An 18,330-nucleotide genomic window follows, 5' to 3' on the forward strand; every position below is an offset into this window, starting at 1 on the left:
CAGGAGTGCAGGCTGAATGATCGGAGTGCAAGCTGAATGATCAGAGTGCAGGCAGTAAGATGGCGGCGCGGTGGGGAGCAGGAGAGGAGATCCTGAGCACCGGCACGATGGAATTGTTCACTACATACAGTCTGAACGAGGTAACGGGATGCGAGATCCGTATATAGCAGGAGCAGGCGATGCGCAGGCCTGTTAGAAGACAGCGTTGCAGGGTTTGTATCTACAGGGGGTTAGCTAGCGAGTGACACGTGGAGGTACAGCTCTCAGTCCTGGGCAGGGTAAAATGGAAGAAAGATAAATATCAACGTGCCGCTTGTGTGTTGGAATCTGTAGACTGTTGGAATGAGTTGCAATGAGTATGTACGTGGCAATAAGACACGCTTTAGCGGAGTTAACCAGCCTGTCAGTAGACTTCATTGCAATGCTCTTGTGAGGGGAGCAAAACCAGCATACGTCAACGAAAGAAAGTTGTTTTTGTAACGATTTTTTTGTTTGTTTTTTGCTTTTGGTCCAGTTTATCAAATGTCAAAAAAAAAAAAAAAAAAAACCTTCCTGCTGTTTTCAGGTGTCTTGTGTTCGTATCGCATGGCTAGTTTATTCTCATTCCGTGTCCATATCAAGGCCTTGTCATTACTGCACTGTGATTGCAATCCTGTGCACACACATGGTACTCCCTAAAGCTATTTCAATGCCGAGGGAATGTATTTGTGTTTTAAAGCGCTTGAAAGCTTCGTTTTTCACGTGCATTCTCTGTAACCCTAACCATAACGTGCTTTTGAATTTGTTATATTTGAGTCGGCACCGCGTGGTTTGTTGCGGCGTAATGAAGGGAAATGTATAGAGGGGCCGAGTGGCTGTGTTATACACGCAGATGGACGTCTTTATTTGTGCCGCGGGGATCACGATACGCAGACCTTGTCTGATCTCATGCTCTCGGCATGTGTTTAAATGATGTGCAATGGCAGATTGCTCTGTTATATCTGTACAGAAATATATACCCGACAGCTAGAACGAAATCAATACTTCGATCGTATTCCCACACATCTTGCAAACACAGGGACTTCCTTTGTAAACACGTGGGGACGCTGACGTGTTCGGTTTAGTACAGGCAGGCCTGTTTGACGAAACAATGGAACCATGATTTCGGTTTGCGTCATTAAATAAACATACACTCCATCAACGGAGACTTTTACATTGCACTCTTAATAGCCATAGTTTTGTAGGGCAGTGTATATTTCCCACTGCGGCTATTTCGAGCCCGTTCATTATGCTGCCGGAGTTTGTTAAAGTACAAACACGTGGCTATTTCCTGCCGGCGTGGGTTTCGGGATAGCAGGCGGACATGCCTGTTTTTCATATTGCTGTGTAATGATTTCACGCTTTATTCTTAGGGTTTCGCTGTCTGTGTAAAGAGGTTAAGTCACGCTGCATATCAGTAGCAGTGTTTTAGAATGGGTGTTGTGATTTTAAATCTAACCCATTAAAGCCGCACTGGGTTTCTTGGGCCAGGGCAGATATAGCTGGCATACCCGTACACTGCACAGGAAGTGGATTTCTCGTGTTTTACAGCAGGGAGGAATGGCTCTGGTTTTACAAGTGGTTAGTTTCATTGCTGTTCTGCTTGGCTGTATAATCCAGGGTGTGTCCACGTTTCTCTCAGTTCCTGGCATGGGACCCGCACAATAGATTAACACGTGTTCATGTTTATTAATCTTTCTCGGGTTTTCTTTTTGTTTCTGTAAGGGTTTGATATGTATGTCAGCAGCTGGCTTTAAAATGTATTTATTTTTTAGAAGCACTTTATGTGTGGTTTTGTTTTTATTTAATAGGTTTTTTTGTATTTGTTTTTGCAAGAGTTTTGGTTTTATAAGCTGAATGTTTCCATCGAAGTTAAGTATTATGTCGGATGCAATACTTTGTTTATTTTAAGTCAGCATGGTGACCACGTGGTTGGTCTCTGGTGAGTGGACTCATGTCTTCCCAGGCCTGCACCCCAGTAGAGTTTGACTTCATAGAAGTGGCCCGAACATGTTAGTGTCCTAGCAGTGCACCATAGTTATTGATAGTGTAATTTATTTTTCATATTTTTTTCAAAAGCAACTGTCCATTCACTGAAATGTACATCCATAGAGGCTTGATCTATGCCCTGGTTTTACTGTGTTTTTAATAAAGGCTCCGCTGAGCGTGTTACCGCTACACTGGGACTAATCAAGCTCTGTGTATAAAAAGCAAGACTCGCTGGGTGACGAGTGATTTAAATGTATAAATGGAATGTAACGGTTTACGCGCCTCTCTGACAGCAGCGCAGACACACACACTCTCACAGACACACACACACACACTCTCAGAGCGAGAGAACATATTGCTGCCTATTGGAAGGCCTTGTTTTCGATCACAGCAGGCAGTCCTGTTCATGCCCCAACATGTTTTGCTCTGGTCGGGTTGGGGGTGGGGGAGCTCTCATTCTCTGCAGGGCAGGTGATGCATTCAGCATGGTGTTCAGTGTTGACCAGTGCGAGGGGTTTGATTCAGCGTGGTGTTCATGTTGACATTGTGTTCAGTGTTGACCAGTGCAAGGGTTTGATTCAGCGTGGTGTTCATGTTGACAATGTGTTCAGTGTTGACAAGTGCGAGGGGTTTGATTCAGCGTGGTGTTCATGTTGACATTGTGTTCAGTGTTGACCAGTGCAAGGGTTTGATTCAGCGTGGTGTTCATGTTGACAATGTGTTCAGTGTTGACCAGTGCAAGGGTTTGATTCAGAGTGGTGTTCATGTTGACATTGTGTTCAGTGTTGACCAGTGCAAGGGTTTGATTCAGCGTGGTGTTCATGTTGACAATGTGTTCAGTGTTGACAAGTGCGAGGGGTTTGATTCAGCGTGGTGTTCATGTTGACATTGTGTTCAGTGTTGACCAGTGCGAGGGGTTTGATTCAGCGTGGTGTTCATGTTGACATTGTGTTCAGTGTTGACCAGTGCGAGGGTTTGATTCAGCGTGGTGTTCATGTTGACATTGTGTTTAGTGTAGTTCTGTATTCTCTCCTGTTGCAGAGCAGGCAATGCAGTTATGTTGTTTCTGCTGATGTAGTTTGTAGCTATCGAAATGCTATTTTAATAAGAGTTCAGAAATGTACAACAGCCTTTAACCCTTTCAGTCCTGAATTCTGTCATTTTGAAAATGAACTCCTTTATTCCGTATACATGAGGACAGGATACCTTTATATAAATAAGCAAAGCAAACCAAACATTTCTATAGAACCTCAGACTGGGGTTAAGGAGTCCCGTGAGGTTCCAGCATGATCTCTGATGGCATGTGTGAACAGACTGCACTGAGATAGACTGAAAGAGTTAAAGGAATAAGAAAACAATAGCAGGTGTGTAATTATATATATTATATATTATATATATATATGCATGCATTTCCTCTTGTTGACCCTGCCTGTCCTCTTCTCCTGTGCAGAGTGAGGTACTGGGAGGTTCTTTATCCAGCAGTGGCCTCCACAGTCTAAGCCTGAATAACCTGGACGAGGGAGAGACCCTGGAGTCCTTTCACGGCTGCTTTGACCCGTCCATTATCTCCATCCTGGAAGACTCCTCCACTGTCAGTGAGGTGAGATTCTAACCCTACCCTTAAACCTGCCCCTACCCCATTATCTCCATCCTGGAAGACTCCTCCACCATCAGTGAGGTGAGATTCTAACCCCACCTATAAACCTGTCCCTAGCCCATTATCTCCATCCTGGAAGACTCCTCCACCATCAGTGAGGTGAGATTCTAACCCCACCTATAAACCTGTCCCTAGCCCATTATCTCCATCCTGGAAGACTCCACCATCAGTGAGGTGAGATTCTAACCCCACCTATAAACCTGTCCCTAACCCATTATCTCCATCCTGGAAGACTCCACCATCAGCGAGGTGAGATTCTAACCCCACCTATAAACCTGTCCCTACCCCATTATCTCCATCCTGGAAGACTCCTCCACCATCAGCGAGGTGAGTGTCTAACCCTCACCCTCCCTTTTTTTCGCTGGCCCCTTGAAACAGCAATTAAGAAGCAATTGTTGTCTGGAAAACATTGAAGCCGATTGGTTTAAAAACACAGTACATAACCCCTGATAACCAGCCAACCACAAGGAGAGCATCAAAATGATATTTTATTAATGTAAAATAAATACAGTAAATAATTGCACATGCACATTGTTCCCTTCATGTAGCTGCTTGTTAAGAGCTGGCTGTGTTGCTATAGGTCAATAAGTGACCCTCCCTGGTACCTAGAACTTCAGAGCCGAGCAGCCAAGCGGTTCCATATGTGAACAGTGGCTGCGTTTCTTCAACATTCGCATTCCAGTGAGGTTTGACCAGTACGCTAACAACGCTGAGGCAAAGAACTGAACGAATGAGCAGCTGAACTAGAAATCAGATTCTTTTTTGACTCGTTTATAATGGAGATATGGACGACATCTGAGAATTGTTCATTTTTGTTTGTTTTTTTTATCCCAGACTAAAAGCCGCCTGGATGAGGAAGGCGAAGCTACACTGCTGACTGCTCTCACTGAGATTCTAGACAATGTGGACGACGAGAATTTATCACCATTCGATACTCTCCCTGATTCAGAGCTCTTCACTTCCAATAAAGAAAGGGACCGCTCCCCGGTAAGGGCACTTCTTAACTCTGTCTTAATGAGCTGCACTGGGGTAGGAATGCTGAAGAAACCTGCATTGTCAGCTCCTGTTTGTTCACTTTCCCAGCTACAGATCTATGGGGACCCCTAGCACTCCCAGCCCTCCCAGTGAAGGGTCCAGATTGAAAGCTGATCTAAATCTGCTTTCTCTTCCGTCTTTCAGCTGAGACGACTCCTGAGCCTGGCCAGGTCTCCCCCTGAGCGTGAGGCTCTCAACCTTGAGGACCTGGGGAGACCCAAACCCCTCTCTGCCAGCAGCGCTGTGAAGGTGAGGAGATCCAAATATCTGGACCGGACAGCCTGGATTTGAGAGCAGTAAACCTCAAGCCTGGGTTTGAGAGCAGTAAACCTCAAGCCTGGGTTTGAGAGCAGTAAACCTCAAGCCTGGGTTTGAGAGCAGTAAACCTCAAGCCTGGGTTTGAGAGCAGTAAACTTCAAGCCTGGGTTTGAGAGCAGTAAACCTTAAGCACAGTGCTGTAGAAAGTACTAGCCGTGAAGAACCAGGGGGAATCCTGGAAAGACACTGGCCTCTATAAAATCAGAGCTGACGTTACCCCTTTTACTCTTGTTTAACAGCATTTAATGATTAGTTAGTCATGCTGATTTCCTGCAGATGTAAACGTAGAAGAGAGTGCTGAAGACAGTCTCATTGTGATTGTTCTCTGTACTCTGGTTTAATGAAGAAACCGTGCATTAACATGTAGTACAAGAAGTTACTCCACTCCCTGGGAGTTTAGGTTTCGAGGGATATTTGTTCTTCCACTTTGTTTTTTCCCAGGTGGAGAATGGAGCTCCTGACAGACAAGGGGAGTACTTCCTAGAAGGATTTGGGAAGCTCCGGGCTGATGGTCCACGTGGGAAAGCAAGGACCGCACCCCGCGGAGCTGCGACTAGGGGCCACTTGGCTGTGGAGACCATGAACACAGCCCTGCAGAGGAGTGACGGAGAGGAGGAAGATGGAGAGGCCAGCAGCCCTGCCCAGGGGTCTTCAGAGAGTGAGGGGGACCCCTCCTTGCCTTCTGGAGCACAGCTGGGGATCCCCTGGACCTTTGAGGCCAGTTCAGATTGCCTAGTGAGTCCACAGAGCTTCACCATCGGTGACCTGGTCAAGTACACGCATCCCTGCTACCTGACTGTGTGCCTGGAGTCAGGAGACGGAGATACCGAGCAAATAATTGCCAACGGAGGGCTGGTGCTGGAGATCTTGGAGGGAGAGGAGCAGGGAGGTCTCATGGCTGGCTTTCCAGAGCTTGGAATTCTGTTGGCGGATTCAGGAGACGGTTTGGCAGAATCAATGGAACAATCGGCTCATCCAGAAGAGGAATGTCGGAGCTCAGAGGCTCCTGGGATAGAGGCTCAGCCCAAGCAGGACACGCAGCCAGATGTTGGCGCTGGCATCGAAGTTGAAGGGAAGGTTGCCGAGGAAAGAGCAAAGGGCCAGAGCCCAGAAAGACGAGCATCCGGTCGGAGAAAGAAACGGAAGAGCAGAGCAGGTCCAGGGGGAGGGGTTCGAGAGGACAAACCAAAGAGCCGCTCGAGAGAGGAGGTGGGGGAGGAGGAAGAGGTCATCGATGTTTGCCAGCCTCCTCCTACACAATCTGTTACTTCTGGTGCCGCGGCCCTCAAAGAATCACATTTTTTGGCTCGCCAACTTGAGAGTTCCAGACTGCAGTCCACCCAGGAAAGCTGTGCCCAGACCCGGTGCCGAGCTAAAACCAGAGAGATGGCATTAAAAGCCAACACTGAGCCAGTGGCAGAAAAGCCAAAGAGCACCAAGAAAAGTTGTTCTGTTTCACAGAGGCTGACTGGGGTCAAAACCCACAGACAGCGAGGGTTGCCTGCAGAGCTACAGCCAAGCCCAGGGCTTGTGGCAGCACCTAGCTCTACTGTGACCAACGCAGTAGTGCAGGAGCCCGAGGGTCCAGGTCCAGCTACTGCCCCACAGGGGGAAAGCAGCCCCCTGGAGTCTGAGGCCCCCCTGACAGGATGCTCCTCAATCCAGGAACAGAAGGATCCTAAACCGAGAATGCTCAGCCTGGAGCAGTACCGGCTCCTCCGACAGAAGAAGAAGCCCACGCCTGTGGAGAAGATCCAGGACCAGAGAATGAAGTGGCCCACCCTGCCAGACCTCCCCAGGGAGCTGCCACCCATCCCCTGCTTACCAGAGCCTGTTCCAACCGCCCAGAGAGAAGCAGACCGGCCGCCCACAAAGACAGGGTCTGCCTGGCCTCCAATGGGGCCCGGAGCTCCACCTACACCGGAGGCCCTGCTGGTCTCGCCGGGTATGACAGTGGCCCTGAGCAGGCCTGCCACCCACTTGACAAAACATGCCGTGCCAGGCTGCAGACCTTCCCCTGTAGATCCTCGGAGCTACCGTCCCCGAGTCGGGACAGCCCTGCCTGTTGCACCTGCCGCTGCTTTGAAAGCTCCTTGTGTGCCTAGTGTTGCTGCTGCCAGTGATGCTTTACACAATCCCACTACAGCCAATGGCCCTAGCCTGTTGTTTCATGCCACCCAGAACTCCACGTCGCCTCCTATTGAACAGGATGTGCATCGTGATGGGAGGACACCACTACAACCAAATGCTGCCTCCGTAGCGTCTTTCAATAAACCACGAATGACGTCTGACAGCCAGTCAATCGCGAGTCCCCAGCAGCCCCCTAAAGCAGTGACACTTCAGAACAGCATTCGAGTTCACTGCGAACCAGCGACCCAGACCGCTGCGGGCGTCCATCAGCCACGACCCAGACCCAATTTACCGAAGGCTCCAGTTCAGCAACCTGAGAGTGGCGTCCCTGCAGCCAGAGCACCTGGGAACACTGTGGGACACAAGCAGCTGGGATCCAGGGTTCCCACGCCATGCCCCCCAGCCCAGGGATCCAGGGTTCCCACGCCATGCCCCCCAGCCCAGGGATCCAGGGTTCCCACGCCATGCCCCCCAGCCCAGGGATCCAGGGTTCCCACGCCATGCCCCCCAGCCCAGAGGAAAGCTGCCAGTGTGGATTCTGCTTCACTGAGATCAGCTATAGCCCAGCCACTTAATGCACTGGTGAAGAGTCCCACTGAAGATCTCATTCAAGCCTTTACCAGTGAAATAGGTGAGTGATCTGCACATCTTTCTGGTGTGCGAGGTAAGTGGTAATCTAAACCACTCTTCTGTTACCATCTCTCTGAGAGAGTTGTGCTTTTTAGAATCCCTGGGTGTGACCCGTCCACTCAGTCTTGCATGGTCCATGGATATTTCAGGGTGTTCTCCTGGACTTGCTCCCTGTCCTCCATTGCATCAGCAGCTCTTCACTAGATCACATGGCTTTCAGTAAAGCTCTGTTTGGTGTTGACAGATGGATTGCTTTTGTTCTTTTAAAGGTATTCAGGCCTGTGACCTGACAAGCTTGCTGGAACAGTTTGAAGAGACTCAAGGTAAGTATTGGTACATTTGAGTTTTTAAACGCATGAGTTCTCTGTAATAGGGGCGCAGCGGTTTGGGTTTCCCCGAATGATAACGAGAAAAGCGAACTGGATTGTGGGCACTAAGCCGGATGCATTCCCGGGCGCTCGTCGTGCTGTTCTGGCAGCTGGTGATCTCGGAGCCTGGCTCTGCTGTGTTGGTTGAAGCTTGCCATGTAATTCCATTCAGCCCCTAACATTTTATAAAGACTGTTGTGCTGTCCCTTTAAGAGAAGCTGCTGTGTGGGTCCAAGCAGCTGTTGATGTGCTCACAGTGGCTAAACTGTTGGAATTCTGTCCCATCAGCAAATGCCTTTTAACTCTTCATTTGGGCCACACTAGTTTTGGGTCTTTTTGTTTTTTAAATCAGTGTGTGCGACTGCACAGACACCTGTCTTGAGTCTATCTGTAGCGTTATATGTATAAAAATGTTAGTGGGCATTTTACATGCAGGTATGTGGGCCCACTTGCCTAAAGCCTCTTTTGCTAAATGCTTCTCGAAGCCTGTCAAGGGAGTCTATTGTCCTTCCCTCCCCCCACACCACAGTGAGTTTAACTCCTTCCCTTTCTTTCCAGCCAAAGAGCAGCACTGTGTGCCGGAGGTCTCTGGTAGAGCAGCAGCTGTAGGAAACTCGGGGTGAGTAAAGAGGGAGAGATGAAAGCAGGAGTTACCCTACAGCACAGGCTGCTCATGGGCTGGGCGTGGCCAGGACCTACCGCAGCCAGCACAGCTAAATCTGCTTTTAGTTTTGAGGTGTTCAGTGTGTAGGACTGGGTTGTGGTGGGGTTTGTAAAAACGAATCCCGTAACTCTGACGGTAACCTCTCGCTGCACCCAGCTTGCGTTCGGTAAACCAGGTTGGTGGTCAGCTGTGAACTTCTCGTCTGAAAAGCACTGGACTGTGCATCCCAATGTAGTCTCCATACAATAGTGGACTTGCAGCAAAAAAGAAATGCCCAGTTCAGTGTTAAATGTAACCTTCAGCTGTCCTGGTTCTAATAGAAGATGTTTCTGCTTGGCGTAAATGGCCTCTGTACAAGTGTGGTTAAAAGCCTCAATTACAATCGCTCCCTAACAGCAGTACTGTGCATGTGCTAGAGAGAATAGGGTGCCGTGTGCTCCACTAGCTGGTTCTGCTGCAATGGCTGATATAACAAGGCTGGTGCTTGTTTCCAGCTCTGAGCCCCAGGTGGACAGGAAGGTGTTGGACCGTGTGCGCGGACCGGACCTGGCCAGCACTGCCGGTGAGTAAGGGGGGGGGTGGCCTGTCGCTTCATTAGGAATACATGTTCTGCTAATACTGTATGCTAGACTTCGGTGTTGTTCACCACAGTGAAAACGTACTTCTGTGCCATTGCAGCAGTCTATCAGAATTGCCACACTTCTGGACTCCCTCATTGTTACTGTTGTGTTGGTTCTGTGTACAGTTTAGTTATCAGGCCGAAAGAACCTGTATATTTGTAACTTGCACTTGGTCACGTTCTAACCGTGAGGGAGCACTCGCTTCCCACATGTATAGCTCATTGTAAGACCTCCTCTGTCTCCCTGAGTGGGATTGAAAGACTGGACTTTTCTCTCTATTGATTGATTGATTTCACGCCAGGTCTGACTCCTCCTGCCACTCCTCCTCATCACATGTGGAAGCCCCTGGCCCCTGTTTCCCTGCTGAGGAAACCCAAACTGCCGGAGGGACCCAAGCTGTCCCCTGCCAAGGCCATCCAGATCATTGAGCCGAAGCCTCTGCCCCACGGCAAGACTCGCACCAAGCTCCCCAGCAGCCTGGCTCCCAGCTTGCCTAGTGAGAACCCTTCCTTCGCAGATCATGATTACTGCCTGCCTGGGACGGAGCCCGCCTGCGTGGAGAAGGGAAGGCGCTGGAATGTGAAGCAGCAAAGCAGCATTACCATCAAGCCTATAGAGCAGCGTGCTCCTGCAGGCTGCCCTAGGAAATGTGCCGTCCAGCCGCTAGATCACAGGACTCTGTCAGGCTCAGTCCTGCTGTCCCCGGATTCCTCCCCCTGCAGGCTGGAGGCTGACGCTGCACCCCGGGACAGCACAGAGTTCTCAAGCAGCAGGCGCTTTCGTTACTACAGCCCAGAGAAGAGAGAGAGGGGAAGGGCGAGGAGAAGATCCCACACGCGCTCGTCCAGCTCCTCAGAGTCTGATTCGTCTGGGTCCAGGTCCAGCTCCCCACTGGCCAAGAGACGGAGAAGGTAAGAGACCCCTGGCTCAGTCTGTCTCCGAGCTTCAGCATCACCGGTCCTGATTATACCTGAGATTGAAGTCAGGTAGCGTTCACACACTTTTTTTTCCTCAACAAACTGTTTGACAATGTGTGAATACTTTAGATCTTACATTAACTGTCACTAGCATGCAACATTTGATCTTTTGGTTTGCGTAGTTACGTAAACAAAAGTATTAAAATCCACTACCGAGTTGTTAAGCTTTTACAACTGTATGTGGCTCCACTGCCATGTGTGGAGCAGGGTCTAGTATCCAAAGCACTAAAGCAGTACCTGTAGTGCTTCAGTAAAAGATGTGCGGAATACCTAGTGACCGTGGAAGAGAAGCGCTCTGGTAATATGTTTTGAAACATACAAAATATATGCTAACGCCAACACATTTAATTTCTTCATTTCGCCATCTCAACAGCAAAGCGTTGTAAAGTGTTCTGTTGAAAGAAATGTGTCGAAACCCCTCTGCTGTTTGGGATTTTTATTATTAATGTTTTTAGTAGACGTGTGAATGGCACCTTAATTTCATATTTGATTATTGTATAGACATTTATCAACGATTATCGACGCATTGATGTTTTATTTGTCAAAATAAATGTTAGTTTTTTTTTTTTTTTTAAGATCTAATAACTAAAAACACAGCAGTGGATAATAGTTAAACAAAAAGACATGACTTGCATTCAAATTAGAGCACTTCCAAATATAGAAAAAGAAATAAAGGACTTGAGTTAACAACTGAAAAGAATGCGAGTGCGTCAGACGCCTCTAACATTGTAGTGATAATGATAAAGAATGCGCGCGCGTCAGACGCCTCTAACATTGTCCTGATAATGATAAAGAATGCGCGCGCGTCAGACGCCCCTTTAACATTGTCCTGATAATGATAAAGAATGCGCGCGCGTCAGACGCCCCTTTAACATTGTAGTGATAAAAAGAAGTACTCTATTTTAACAGAAGTCATTTCTGAACTGTGGTTCAATACTGTTTAAATTGTCCAAATCAAAGCATTTGAATTACTCACAAACCCTGACTAATGTAACTATCTTATTAAATGCAGCTTCTTTTTCTGTAATATTGCCATATAATCCAAACACAACATGCTTTCAAACAAAAGGTAATCTGTATATTTAATAGATAAAAACAAAACAGTGTTGCCTTTTTTAAAAAACAAAAATGTGAATACTTGGCCTGCTTCTGCTTCATCTTATCCAAGGTGTGATGTAGTCTTGAAGTGTGTATCCTAGCAACGCGCTAATCTCCTGTACTAGCACTAGAAGCAGCACACTTGAGGCTTTACTGCTAACTGGTAACATGGACTGGCAAAACTGGATTCTAATTTAATGCATCAGTTCATCAATGTGTAATCGAAGCTCGGGAAAATTTAGGACAGATCAGTAATCTGCATTGATTAGTGGTTGAACACCTCATTTTTAATAGGAGTAAGATGTGACTGGTAACCTGCTTGGAACAGAGACTGGTCAATAAAGCTTTGTTTTGGTGCAGTTGGTGCTGCTGCATTGCAGGCTTGCTGTATGGATCTCAAGCAGCATCAGTTATGTGTAAAAAAAAAAAAAACCACACATGCATATAAATTATAAAAAAATGTTCTATAATGTATTTCTACATGTGTGTTCTATTCCATTTATATGTATTACCTGTAAAATAGGTTTTTCAATCAAATAAAAATTCTCTATGGTGATGTCACCAGTAAATTACGCAAGTGAGTACCATGGAAGGCTGGAACCTTCCTTCGGTAATGTGTTCTGAACCTTTGAAAGTCAAATATACCCTTCGCTGCAGCCCTAGAATTGAACAGTTCTTAACCCCACTCCTGGTTTTAAGTAGGCCAGCATTGACTGTGAATCCCTGCGTCAGTTGTGACCAGTGGAAACGTGGTGTCATGTATTTCCAGGTACAGCGCTGAAGACATTCTTATGCTCTCCTAATCCAGTCTGTGTGTCTGCAGGTACAGATCCCGGCGTTCCCGGAGCAGTTCCAGCTCCCCCTCGCACTCCAGGCAGTGGAGGAGAGCGCACTCGTACTGCAGCTCCCACTCTGGGTCCTGGAGCCGCTCCAGCTCTTCCGCATGCTCCCGCTCTGGGTCCTGGAGCCGCTCCCCCTCTCCCTGCAGCAGCAGCAGCAGCAGCAGCAGCAGGAGCAGCAGGAGGAGGAGGAGGGACAGCCGCCGCAGGTACGCAGTCTGCAGCTGGGGCTCACTCAGCTCAACACTTAAATACAGCACCTTGTTTTAAAGGGCTGTTTAGTGCAGATGGAGAGATGTGCTCTGTGGGTCACAGCAGTGAATAGCAGGGGTGGAGAGATGTGCTCTGTGGGTCACAGCTGGGGTGGAGAGATGTGATCTGTGGGTCACAGCTGGGGTGGAGAGATGTGCTCTGTGGGTCACAGCTGGGGTGGAGAGATTAGGGTGTTTCTGTATCTTGGAAGAACTCTTGCTGGTTTAAAGTGCCTCTGTTTCTCTGCAGACCCGGCTATGACTGCCACAGATATAATTCAAGAGACCGCGTCCACTGGCAGGAGTTGAGGAATCAGCGCAAGGAGAAGGCCATTGTGAGTAGCCTGCTCGGCTTCTGGCTCTGAGCTTCCTGGCACTGCAAAGTGCTTCTGAAGCACGTATAGCAAGGGCTCAGTCCCATGGTCGGGCTGGGTCTGTCTGGGGATCTCGAGGACTCAGTCACGTGGTTGGGCTGGGTCTGTCTGGGGATCTCGAGGGCTCAGTCACGTGGTCGGGCTGGGTCTGTCTGGGGATCTCGAGGGCTCAGTCCCGTGGTCGGGCTGAGTCTGTCTGGGGATCTATTGGACTGTCTTGAGAGGGAATGACTTGCATTCTAATAGATCCTGTGTAATTATCTGGGCTCGGCAACATGCTCACCCTGGGTCTTCTCTTTGGTCCTGTCAGGAGGAGAGGCGTGTTGTCTACGTGGGAAAGATCCGCAGTGGCATGACGAGGAAGGAGCTGAGGGAGCGCTTCTCTGTGTATGGGGAGATTGAGGAGTGCGCACTGCACTTCAGACAGGAGGGGTGAGTGGGTGGATTACCATGCTGCACCTTTCCCTGGGGTCTCTTTAGCAGGGTCAGTCTATCGCTGATCTCAAATAGTCTTGCCATTGGGATCCTCTGTCTGTTGGGAAGGGATGATTACACCTTCCTTTACCCAGTTCTAGTCCTTTAGCAAGTCAGTAGTGCTGTCTGTCAAGTCAGCTGATTGCCTGCATCCGCCAAGGTTATGCACATGAACAGAACATTTGTGTTTTTGTTTGTATTTATTTCCTTTTCCTCTCCAGTGATAATTACGGATTTGTTACGTACCGACACACTGAGGACGCGTTTGCTGCTATTGAAAACGGGAAGAAACTCCGCCAGCCGGACGAGCTGCCCTTTGACCTCTGCTTCGGGGGGCGCCGGCAGTTCTGCAAAATGAGCTACGCAGATCTGGGTACGACACCTGGGTCCCGACCTCGGTACCCCTCCGTGTCCACTGTGCAGATTCCAACTGTGTTGACACTGTCTTGAGGCTGGGGAGGAGGCTGTTGTGTGTGTGAGCTGTGCAGGGCTGGGGAGGCTGTGTGTGTGTGTGTGTGTGCTGTGCAGGGCTGGGGAGGCTGTGTGTGTGTGAGCTGTGGCGGCTGGGGAGGCTGTGTGTGTGTGTGAGCTGTGCAGGGCTCGACTGTGTGTGTGTGTGTGAGCTGTGTGTGTGTGTGTGTGTGTGAGCTGTGCAGGGCTGGGGAGGCTGTGGGGTGGTGTGTGTGTGTGTGTGCTGTGCAGGGCTGGGGAGGCTGTGTGTGTGTGTGAGCTGTGCAGGGCTGGGGAGGCTGTGTGTGTGTGTGTGTGTGAGCTGTGCAGGGCTGGGGAGGCTGTGTGTGAGCTGTGCAGGGCTGGGGAGGCTGTGTGTGTGAGCTGTGCAGGGCTGGGGAGGCTGTGTGTGTGTGTGTGAGCTGTGCAGGGCTGGGGAGGCTGTGTGTGAGCTGTGCAGGGCTGGGGAGGCTGTGTGTGTGTGCTGTGCAGGGCTGGGGAGGTGTGTGTGGTGTGGGGAGGCTGTGCAGGGCTGTGTGTGTGTGTGTGTGAGCTGTGCAGGGCTGGGGAGGCTGTGTGTGTGTGTGAGCTGTGCAGGGCTGGGGAGGCTGTGTGTGTGTGTGAGCTGTGCAGGGCTGGGGAGGCTGTGTGTGTGTGTGTGCTGTGTGGGTGTGTGCTGTGTGTGTGTGTGTGTGTGTGTGTGTGTGTGTGTGTGTGTGTGTGTGTGGTTGGGTGTGTGTGTGTGTGTGTGTGAGCTGTGCAGGGCTGGGGAGGCTGTGTGTGTGTGTGTGTGTGTGTGTGTGTGTGCAGCTGTGTGTGTGTGTGTGTGTGTGTGTGTGTGCTGTGCTGTGTGTGTGTGTGAGCTGTGCAGGGCTGGGGAGGCTGTGTGTGTGTGTGTGTGTGTGCTGTGCTGGGGAGGCTGTGTGTGTGTGTGTGTGCTGTGGTGTGTGTGTGTGTGTGAGCTGGCTGCTGTGTGTGTGTGTGAGCTGTGCAGGGCTGGGGAGGCTGTGTGTGTGTGTGAGCTGTGCAGGGCTGGGGAGGCTCTGTGTGTGTGTGAGCTGTGCAGGGCTGTGTGAGCTGTGGCTGTGTGTGTGTGTGAGCTGTGCAGGGCTGGGGAGGCTGTGTGTGTGTGTGAGCTGTGCAGATCTGGGGAGGCTGTGTGTGTGTGAGCTGTGCAGATCTGGGGAGGCTGTGTGTGTGTGTGAGCTGTGCAGGGCTGGGGAGGCTGTGTGTGTGTGAGCTGTGCAGGGCTGGGGAGGCTGTGTGTGTGTGTGAGCTGTGCAGGGCTGGGGAGGCTGTGTGTGAGCTGTGCAGGGCTGGGGAGGCGGTGTGTGAGCTGTGCAGGGCTGGGGAGGCTGTGTGTGAGCTGTGTGGAGGTGTGTGTGTGAGCTGTGCAGGGCTGGGGAGGCTGTGTGTGTGTGTGAGCTGTGCAGGGCTGGGGAGGCTGTGTGTGTGTGAGCTGTGCAGGGCTGGGGAGGCTGTGTGTGCGTGTGTGAGCTGTGCAGGGCTGGGGAGGCTGTGTGTGCGTGTGTGAGCTGTGCAGGGCTGGGGAGGCTGTGTGTGCGTGTGTGAGCTGTGCAGGGCTGGGGAGGCTGTGTGTGAGCTGTGCAGGGCTGGGGAGGCTGTGTGTGAGCTGTGCAGGTGTGTGTGAGCTGTGCAGGGCTGGGGAGGCTGTGTGTGAGCTGTGCAGGTCTGGGGAGGCTGTGTGTGAGCTGTGCAGGTCTGGGGAGGCTGTGTGTGCGCGTGTGTGAGCTGTGCAGGTCTGGGGAGGCTGTGTGTGTGTGTGTGTGAACTGTGCAGGTCTGGGGAGGCTGTGTGTGCGTGTGTGAGCTGTGCAGGTGTTGCACTTTGTTTCATGATTCTGTTGAGAGTGAGGACAGCACCCAGCCTGTCTGTTCACTTATGTAAGTGTACCTTTCCTTGTTTCCTATGCTAAATAAACCTGCCCAGTTCCCTGAACACACTGTCATATTCTGTTTCCTTTCCTGTCTATCTTGGAGCTGCCATGCTCGTGCCAGACAGGTTCTGTTTGTGTTTCTCTTCTAAATCTCTCTCTCTCTCTCTTTCTCACTCACTCACTCTCAGATTCCAATCGTGACTCTGAATCCACTCCTGCAAGAAGCAAGTTTGATGGACTAGACTTCGACACTTTACTGAAACAGGCACAGAACAGTTTGCGGAGGTAACGCCAACATTGAGGCCATCGAGTGCGGAGAGAGAATTACCTCAGAGCTGCTGACTGGCTCATACCTCCAGCTGCTCTATTTTTTCTTTTTACAAGCCGACTCCTTCTCTGGAAGTGTAGTTTTGTAAAACTAATATAAAAATAAATGGAATGTGGTCAAATGTATAAATATGAAATCTGAGTTTTTTGTTTTTTTAAAGAAGCAGTATTTAAAGTATTTGAACATTTGCATTCCCGAATGCTGTGTAAGTTGACTTGACAGCTGTTTAAAAACAAAGAAATGACAAAAAAGTAAACTCAATGAAATTAAATGTTTTTCCTTTGAAATGTTTTCGGAGGGGAAAAATTGTAGTAAAATAAAAAGTATTTAATAAAGTCTGGCAAAACCTGAATAAAAATCTTGAGTAAAGAAAAATTGCCTGTGTTTTGGAGTTGGTTTGTGTTTGGGGGGGGTTTGTCGGTGCCAGTAACAAACATCTGCCTTCATAGAGAATTGAGAATCCGAGCAATCTAATGACAATTCAACACATCAACATTCTGGATAGAGTGGCATATATAAGGAATGGCAATGCATAGTTTAATATGGATTGAGTGGTGTGTGTGTATATAAGGAATGGCAATGCGTAGTTTCATTGAATTTGGTGAAGTGGTGTTGAAGACCAGGAGGTAAGCAAATGAGGTGTCAGGATTGTGTCAGTAAATGAGGGAGTGATTTAAGAATGTGGGATAACCTCTTGTGTTCAAGGTTCATGTTCAAGTGTATGAGACGGATGGCTGGACTGACCCGACCAAATGTCATCACAATGTATCTAGTAAATAATGTTCATGATCGGTTTAGATGCTTCTCCTGTTACTGTGTGAACTTGTACATGTGACATGAAGATAGACACGTATCCCTAGAATCTGATACTCTCAATAACTTCACAACAGTAGTGTGAATCTCAGGCTCTGTCTCACATGCATGTGCAGATTTCCAGTGGGACACAGCAAGGAGGGTGTAGGCACTATGATGATCTCATTTTGATTCACTGGTTCCAATTGTACAGCAATTGATGTGAACAGGAGTGCTTAGGAAACCTCTCTTACAGGGCGTTGTGTTTAAAAGCACGTCAAGGTTTGGTTTTTACACAGCGGTGCATTAGAGCATGGGCATTCCGGGTGAATTGAATAGAGCCGCAGGGATGCTGCATTGTCAGCTGAGTCAGCTCGGCCACACGCATCTATACAAGTGAAAATGTGATCTCTGCACTCTCAAACAAGCAGTGGTTAGCAAAACACCAATTTGTGTCTAACTTGCATCCCCCCGTCCCCAACATGATGTCCTGCTAACTGGAAAAAGCGCAGTTTAAACTCTTTAATGGACTTGCTTCTCTTCAGCTTCGTCCTGGCTTGAGTTACTGCAAGACAACCCCATCAGAGCACCCCACAGTTACAGGATAGTCTGCACTGAAGCATCCTGTCTGTGAAAATCAATGCCAGCACATTCTCTTGTGATTTAAGCAGGACAGGTGTTTTAAGATTGGAGCTGCAGAGTCATGCACCACCACTTTGTATATTTATTAGTAGTTTCTGAGCCCCCTCTGCACTACAGTACACATGAGCAAGAGTCCCTCCGCACTACAGTACACATGAAGTTATAGCACCATCTCTGCTGGTATTTGAAATGTATAGCACTGTTTCTGTGCTGATATTCAAGGTGTATAGCACTGTTTCTGCTGGTATTTAAGGTGTATAGCACTGTCTCTATGCTGGTATTCAAGGTGTATAGTACTGTCTCTGCTGGTATTTAAGGTGTATAGCACTGTCTCTGCTGGTATTTAAGGTGTATAGCACTGTCTCTATGCTGGTATTCAAGGTGTATAGTACTGTCTCTGTACTGGTATTCAAGGTGTATAGCACTGTCTCTGTACTGGTATTCAAGGTGTATAGCACTGTCTCTGCTGGTATTTAAGGTGTATAGCACTGTCTCTATGCTGGTATTCAAGGTGTATAGTACTGTCTCTGCTGGTATTTAAGGTGTATAGCACTGTCTCTGTACTGGTATTCAAGGTGTATAGCACTGTCTCTGCTGGTATTTAAGGTGTATAGCACTGTCTCTATGCTGGTATTCAAGGTGTATAGCACTGTCTCTGCTGGTATTTAAGGTGTATAGCACTGTCTCTATGCTGGTATTTAAGGTGTATAGCACTGTCTCTGCTGGTATTTAAGGTGTATAGCACTGTCTCTGCTGGTATTCAAGGTGTATAGCACTGT

The 18,330-nt window shown here is 48.9% G+C and overlaps 1 protein-coding gene across 3 annotated transcripts; it reads left to right on the forward strand.

The window, feature by feature from the left end:
• Positions 1-16,242, forward strand: pprc1 (PPARG related coactivator 1). Of its 3 annotated transcripts, XM_041260677.1 has the most exons (15): positions 1-140; positions 3,458-3,607; positions 4,499-4,651; positions 4,844-4,948; positions 5,459-7,528; positions 7,565-7,778; positions 8,047-8,100; positions 8,704-8,764; positions 9,304-9,371; positions 9,731-10,340; positions 12,328-12,552; positions 12,845-12,929; positions 13,279-13,400; positions 13,664-13,815; positions 15,978-16,242. In XM_041260677.1, exons 1-15 carry the CDS (start codon positions 60-62, stop codon positions 16,076-16,078), a joined length of 4,251 nt encoding a protein of 1,416 aa, XP_041116611.1. In that variant the 5' UTR covers positions 1-59; the 3' UTR covers positions 16,079-16,242. The 3 variants fall into 3 exon arrangements, with proteins under 3 accessions (XP_041116611.1, XP_041116610.1, XP_041116612.1); XM_041260676.1 differs by having other exon boundaries at positions 3-140; positions 5,459-7,778; XM_041260678.1 differs by lacking the exon at positions 1-140 and adding an exon at positions 165-212 and having other exon boundaries at positions 5,459-7,778.
• The last annotated feature ends 2,088 nt before the right edge of the window (positions 16,243-18,330 follow it).

The sequence above is a fragment of the Polyodon spathula genome, chromosome 10, assembly GCF_017654505.1.
Source record: "Polyodon spathula isolate WHYD16114869_AA chromosome 10, ASM1765450v1, whole genome shotgun sequence".
Classification (NCBI taxonomy): domain Eukaryota; kingdom Metazoa; phylum Chordata; class Actinopteri; order Acipenseriformes; family Polyodontidae; genus Polyodon; species Polyodon spathula.

Excerpts from the sequence above, each read along its gene's own strand:
- pprc1 (XM_041260676.1), top strand. The coding sequence starts at position 60 with ATGGCGGCGCGGTGGGGAGCAGGAGAGGAGATCCTGAGCACCGGCACG. Across the intron at positions 4,949-5,458 it reads CTGCCAGCAGCGCTGTGAAG|GTGGAGAATGGAGCTCCTGA; the intron begins GTGAGGAGATCC and ends GTTTTTTCCCAG. Across the intron at positions 12,930-13,278 it reads AGCGCAAGGAGAAGGCCATT|GAGGAGAGGCGTGTTGTCTA; the intron begins GTGAGTAGCCTG and ends TGGTCCTGTCAG.